This window comes from Drosophila suzukii (assembly GCF_043229965.1).
Source record: "Drosophila suzukii chromosome 2 unlocalized genomic scaffold, CBGP_Dsuzu_IsoJpt1.0 scf_2c, whole genome shotgun sequence".
Lineage (NCBI taxonomy): Eukaryota > Metazoa > Arthropoda > Insecta > Diptera > Drosophilidae > Drosophila > Drosophila suzukii.
In genome coordinates this window covers 19,094,708-19,101,477 of record NW_027255896.1, presented here as the reverse complement: position 1 = coordinate 19,101,477, position 6,770 = coordinate 19,094,708, and the positions used below count along the sequence as shown (strand labels likewise).

The window sequence follows — 6,770 nt, the reverse complement described above, 5'->3', positions numbered from 1 at the left end:
TGAAAAAATATGCATCGCAGTGCAATTAAAAAAAATTTTGCAACGCAGTTTAAGCATTGGTCTGGCTTGGTGCGCCCGACGGTGCCGGTGCTGGCTGCACAGGTTGTTACTTCTTTGGTGGGGCACCGGTGCTGGCTTCACATGTGTTTTTTTTTTTTTTTTGTATTAGTGGTGGTTTAAAGCATCGAAAGCCAACTCGGAGTTGAGCTAGCTTGCCGAAGTCTGGGACTCTAACCCAGTAAAAACTACACCCCCTCCCCGGTTCCTTGGCGGTACTGCCGTTACGTATTATTTTGCCGGGGGGGGGGGGAATGCCCTTAGGGTTTTCTAGGATTCTATCCTATTGGAATTTCGCAGTCATTCTGCGATGCGCAGTCTTTTGAGTACTATTGTGGCCATGTTGCATACCGCAGACCAATTTACTTCTGATTCAAGCATAATGTCCACCAGGTTACAAGCGGCTGGCGTCCTCCCAACCCTTATGCTCAGATCTCTTCGATCATTTTCAAATCTCGGACAGACAAAAAACACATGTTCTGCGTCTTCATTATCCGACTCGCAGAGTGGGCAGTGCGGATAACGTTCATTCTTGAACCTATTCAGATAGTATTTAAAGCATCCATGTCCCGTCAACAGTTGCGTTAAGTAGAAGTCCATCAGCGTCGATGTGACAACACTAACCAGTAATCTACGCGCTGGTTGCCTTGGTGCCCGAGTGTTCGCCATAATTCGAGAATTCGCGGCCGAGGTCCTACTTGCCTTACCACTAGCGTAAGCTAGATGTTCTTTAAAAGAAAGCCGGTGGTCGATCATGACGCCCAAGTATTTTAAGCTTGGACGCGATGTAATTGTGGCTTCTCCAATTTTGATAATAGCCGCCTCCACTTTCTGCCTGCTACTTATCAGAACTGCTTCAGTCTTGTGCACTGCCAAGGCGAGTCCCTTGGAGTCGAGCCATGCGCTTGCTCGTTTCCCCGCTTCGTTGCAGATTCTTTCCGCATCTGGGAGTTTCTTTGCCGTAACTACTATGGCCACGTCATCCGCGAAACCAATGAGTCGTGCCCCTTCGGGCATCGTGATCCTAAGGATCCCATCGTACATGGCATTCCATAACAAACGGCCTAGGACTGATCCTTGGGGAACTCCCCCGGTGATCCTGTGGGTCGAATGCCCGGAATCAGTTTCGTACAGGAGCAGGCGGCCTTCGAAGTAGCTCGCTATTACTCTCCGTATATACACTGGTACTACTAGTGACGTACAACCACCATTTCCCCTCAATGGCTTTATCTGCGATTTCACACAGTTTACCGACGGCGTCGATGGTGGATAGCCCCTTTCGAAATCCATACTGCATCTCTGAGAGGCCGTTGGTCTCGACAAGGGCGCCTTCTAGCCGGGAGTGGATTATTCTTTCGAGAATTTTACCCACCGTGTCCAGCATGCAGAGTGGCCTATACGAAGAAGGCTCCTCCGCGAGTTTTTCCCCCTTTGGTATGAGTACCAGCCGCTGTGTTTTCCACCGGCTACGGAACACACCTTACATACATGTCAACGTACTCTTAAGTATTTGCTTTAATGGAAATTTTGAGAACTTTATTCGGGATTCCATCTGGTCCCGGTGCCTTGTCGTCCACTACTGTCTTCAATTGGCGTCCACTATTGTCTTCAAGAACGCTGCCTCAAAACTGATCTATGTGACATCTGGAGTGCCTCAGGGTAGTCATTTGGGCCCTTTGCTGTTTACTTTGTTTATTAACGATCTTCCCTCTATCATAACACACTCTCGTGTACTAATGTATGCTGATGATGTTAAGCTTTGTTTATCACATAATGATATAGCGTCGGGTTTCAACTTACAGTCAGATATTGATTGTTTTCAGGGATGGTGTGAGTATAACCTTTTAAATTTGAACTGCCTTAAATGCAACGTTATGACTTTTCATAGGGGTACTCCTACTTTTGTTAGTTACTCTCTTCAAAATACGCCACTCGATCGTATATATTCAGTTAATGACTTAGGCGTTCTTCTGGACCCAAAACTTAAATTTGATTGCCACATAATGTCCACTGTCAGCAAGGCCATGAGTGTTCTTGGGTTTATAAAGCGTTGGTCAAAAGAATTTGATGACCCTTATACAACCAAATTATTATTTACCTCCCTTGTCCGTCCTATTTTGGAATATTGTTCTTCGGTTTGGAGTCCACAATATCAAGTGCATATTGACCGTATTGAGTCGGTACAAAAAAAATTTCTTCTTTTTGCCCTTCGTAGTTTGAACTGGGATCAAAACATAAGGCTACCTTCCTATCAGAGTAGATTACTATTGCTTAATTTACCTACCCTTGCAAATCGTAGAACAATGCTTGGTACTATTTTTATGCAAAATCTTATAAGAGGTGATATTGATTCTGTAGAACTTGTAAACCGCCTAACTTTCAATGTTCCTGTTAGACTAACACGAAATTATTATCCCCTAAATTTTCCACGATGTACATCTAATTTTTGTCTGCACGAGCCCTTTCGCGTTCTATGTAATAATTATAACAACCTTTATCATTTAATTTGCACTTCAACTTCTATCCCGGTACTAAAAACTAATATTTTAACTTATTTGCTTCATTCTTAGATGCTTCTTTTATTTTCATTTGTGTCCCGTCTCTATTTGTTTTTTGTATCTTCCTCGCGAACTCGTATTTTTTGCCCAAATTGATAAAAGGGCCCCGCGCGTAACAAGCACGTGCTTGGTGTTGTTGGGCCACTTGTTTGTACTGCTCGTAGTGCATCAACGTCCATCATATATAAAAAATACCTGGAGGACTTCTTCGGCACTTGTGAGCTTTATGCTTGCCCTGTTCACGATCAGTGAGGTTCGCGCCATAACTTCTTGCTCTGGGAATAGTGTTTCCACTATCCTTTTTAGGCTGGCTGGGCATGTCGGTGACGGCCGGCTAAATACCCGCAGCCGTTTTGTAACGAGTTTATATGCGAAGCCCCATGGGTTGGAGTCTATTTCTTCGCATATATTGTTAAAGCACCTGCGTTTGCTCTCATTTATAGTTTTTTCCAGGGATCGTCTTTTTTCCCTGAAATATATTTGAAGTGCCTCAAATTCGAGCCTTCCTCTTGAGCGTTGGTATGCGCGTCTTGCCCTGTGGCAGTCTTTCCTGGCTTCCGCAATGGATTGGTTCCACCAGTATGCAGGTCTTCTTCTTGATGGGATTTTCCCCCTTCTCAACATAGATGCATCACAGGCTACCTTGGTGTGTTCTGCGATGTGGTTTACCCTTTCTTCAGCTGAGCCGCTTGTGGAGAGGTCCTCAAACAACATCTGTACCATCTCCACGTCTAGCGTTTCTATTTTGTACCCTGGCACGGTCTCAGGAACTCGTGGTGGGCCCTTTCTAGAACTTATCGTGCAAATTATTGCTGCATGGTCACTACCCGTGTAGGTGTCACTAACCTCCCAGCTGGAGCCCGAGGCCAATCCAGCGTTCACAAATGTGAGGTCAATGATAGAACTGGTGCCGGCTCTTGAAAAAGTCGGTTTTGTTCCAGAGTTCAGCAGCACTAGGTCAAGTGCGGCGAAGCTCTCAAGTAGCGCCTTTCCCATCGCGTTGGTTCGGGGGGAGCCCCACTCCGGAGCACAGGCATTAAAGTCCCCGGCAATTACGTCGGGGCGATTTTCCCGGGCGTCTTCTGCAATCTCTTCGAGCGCAGTTATAGCCTGGGGAAGGCTAAGGCTTGGCAGCAGGTAACAGCTATAGAAAGCTATACCATTCACATATACCCCAGCGAAGCAATTTCCGCATTTTTTCTTGCTAATCTGTCGCCTTAGATTACCGCAGCTCCATATTGCCGATTTTTTGCTATTATTTGTTACCCATTCTCGGGAATTTTTGTTCCTGTATTGCTCGCTTATGAGTGCCATGTCTACGTTTTTCTCGCTGACATTTTGCTCCAGCAACGATTGGGCAACCTCGCAATGGTTTAGGTAAATCTGAATGAACTTCATTTACACCTAAGCCCTTGCATAGCCCTCCTGAAGTACGGACATTTCCCATTTCTCATTGTTGGGTGATCGCAATCTTTCTCCTTTTTGCGTTTGCATAGCAGGCAGCAGGCCTTTGCTTTGCAGCTTCTGGCTTGGTGCTCCTTTGCGCCACAGTTGTAGCAGCATTTTGAGCAGTCCTCCTGAACCCTGCAGTTCCCTGCTATACGGTTAAGCTCCATACATTTAAAACCCCTTTAGGGTGTTAGCTTTGGGCGGACTCTACACCAGGTCCATCCCAGCCTTATTTTTCCCTTCTCCAAGAGTCGTCTCCCTATGTCGGGCATAACTCTTAGTGTGGCGGCTTGGGTGCCTCCGTATGCCACCCTTAGACTTACCACCGCGGATTCTGGCAGTTCCACATCGAACTGTGATTGAACCGCACACCGTTTTGTCGGTGGTCTCATCGATGTCTTTTACCTCGATCAGCATTGTCTCAGTCAGCGCTCTGACGTCAACATTGTTGCCCAGGACAGCCTTCATTGTGGTCTGAAGCTCTACGGTTTTAGGGTCAGAGACCTTATTTAGAATGACTAGGAGTTCCCCCTTAGCTGTGCGCCTAACGGCCTGTACTGCTTGTCCTAACTCCTTAAGCTGCGGTTCAGCCTTAACCTTTTTAAGGATGTCGGCATAGGACCCTCCAGCGGAGGCTGCGATGACTATCGCGTCGTTCCGTGGCGGTCGCACCTTGGGCTTTCTAACCTTCTGCTTCACCTGTGTCCACTCCTCCGGCTTCTTCCCAGGGTTTTGGGGCTTGCTGGTGCTCACTGTCCTAGCATGTTTCCCTTTATTTACACCTTGACTGGCATCACTTGCCGGTGCCTTATGCATCGCCTTTTTCGCTGGTACCGCTAACGTCATCCAAGTTTCTTGATCCCTGCGTCGTTTGCTGGTGCCGCTCGCGAGCTTTTCTGCGAAGGTTTTTTTAGCTATCTCCTTAGCTTTTTCCTGTTCTTCGACTATGCATTGCACAGCCGACAGGACTTCCCTCTGGAGATAGCCAATTTCGTCGACTATATCCCTCATAAGGGTCGTAATTAATTGATTGGCCCAACCCCTAGGCTAGCGCCAGGGTGTTGTGCCCTCGGTCCCCTGCCCGACATTTCCCCGCCTGGGGAGTTCAGTGGTACTGCAGGAAGCTTGGATCTTTACCCGCAGTATCCTGCTGTTCTTCGATCGGACTTTACTACCGTCCACCAGCTGATGTCCAGGTGCGTGTCTCAAGTGCTCCACGCCGGATGGCCGGATGCACTTCTGGCTTTATGCTGAAAATACACGGACCGATTTTAGAACGCGTCCGCACTCTCTGCTTTCACAACTCTATCTCGGCTGCACAGGTTTACTTGCAATGGGGTGAACGCAGTGGTCACTCGCAGTCATTCGGGCATGTCTTCTTCAGCTTGGGAATCTCAATTTTTTCTGGTGGAGGCAGTGTTTTTATAGTTTTGGCAAGATTTAAAATTACAGGGTAGGTGGATGTGTGTGGGGCTGTGATTTGATTTTTACGTACTGTTAGCAAATTTTGTATGTTTTCAACTTCGGCATGTAGTTTTACCGAGTTGTTCCAACTTATTGCATTGCCACTGTTCAGCAGCTTCAGTAGTTCAACCTTTCTGGCTTTTAATCTTTTCACTACGCCACTAAGTTTGGCACACATCACACTCTACTCACTGCGTTTGTTCTTGTGGTTCTTGATATTGCCCTTGCTGCCGTTGTTGCTGTTGTTGCCGTTGTTGCCGTTGTTGCTGTAGTTGCCGTTGTTGCCGTTGTTGCCGTTGTTGCCGTTGTTGCCGTTGTTGACGTTGTTGCCGTTGTTGCCGTTGTGGCCGTTTCTTATTGTGTGTACAGATCAGTTGGACCAAAGTCACGGTCGCCATGTAGTGTAAAGACATCTTTTATTTGTTTTAATATTCTTTATTTGAAATCTAGAGCAGCATTAGTGCCGCTACCAACGTCCAGTTGTTTTTGTTTTTACATTTTTCCTTAGGTTCTAAGTAAGCCTAAGTCTGGAAGCTGCGCTGCCCACAGTTGGACTGCAGAGATCCTACTATGTATATTTAATATATTATGTGTATTTAATTATGCTCTCTTTAGCTGAAGCGCGAGGGTATATGCATGTACTTGAGTTCGGTTGAGCGGCCTGCGTGTGTAACAGAATGCTGACACTTGCACTTTCTGTGAGCTCGCCGATCGACTCATGTTTCGGCCACTTAGGTTTTTGACCGAGCCTTTGTTTATGTAAAAATTGCAACAAAGTGTTACAGTGTGTTTGCTTCAAGTACTCTTGGTACAGTAGATATTCAATATATGTGCATACTACAATTGGGATCTTTCGTAGGGGCTGTCGTTTCATATTCCGCTTAGTTCAAGACTTTCTGAGATGGAGAGACTCTCGGGCCGAATTCCTCTGTAGACGCAAAGTCAATGGCGGTTGGCGTTCTTTGACTGTAGGCGTTCTTAGTGTGTAGGCCCTCCGGTTTCAAGGACCTAGACATTTAATCTTTGTATAAATTCTGCTAGTGCTCTTTCGCGGGTGCTTGAGTTATGGGATCCCCAGAGACGGTGGTGAGCATTCCAGTCCACTGCGATTATGAAATTTGTGCCCAGATTGTCGAAGAGTTTTTCTCAAGGGCTTTGTTGGCAAGTTCATCAGCGCTCCACACACCAATGTTGAGACCGATTTGACTCATGGTTGAGCAACATTGACTGGGAGAAACTCAG

At 46.5% G+C, this 6,770-nt stretch overlaps 1 protein-coding gene across 1 annotated transcript; it reads right to left on the bottom strand.

The window, feature by feature from the left end:
- Window positions 1-3,105: 3,105 nt before the first annotated feature.
- Window positions 3,106-4,013, bottom strand: LOC139354324 (uncharacterized). The gene is made up of 2 exons (XM_070998547.1): window positions 3,285-4,013; window positions 3,106-3,228 (listed from the first exon to the last, which is right to left on the bottom strand). The coding sequence occupies exons 1-2, from the start codon at window positions 4,011-4,013 to the stop codon at window positions 3,106-3,108; spliced, it is 852 nt and encodes a 283-aa protein (XP_070854648.1).
- Between the last annotated feature and the right edge of the window lie 2,757 nt (window positions 4,014-6,770).

Excerpts from the sequence above, each read along its gene's own strand:
- LOC139354324 (XM_070998547.1), bottom strand. The coding sequence starts at position 4,013 with ATGAAGTTCATTCAGATTTACCTAAACCATTGCGAGGTTGCCCAATCG. Across the intron at positions 3,229-3,284 it reads GCGGCTCAGCTGAAGAAAGG|GGGGAAAATCCCATCAAGAA; the intron begins GTAAACCACATC and ends TATGTTGAGAAG.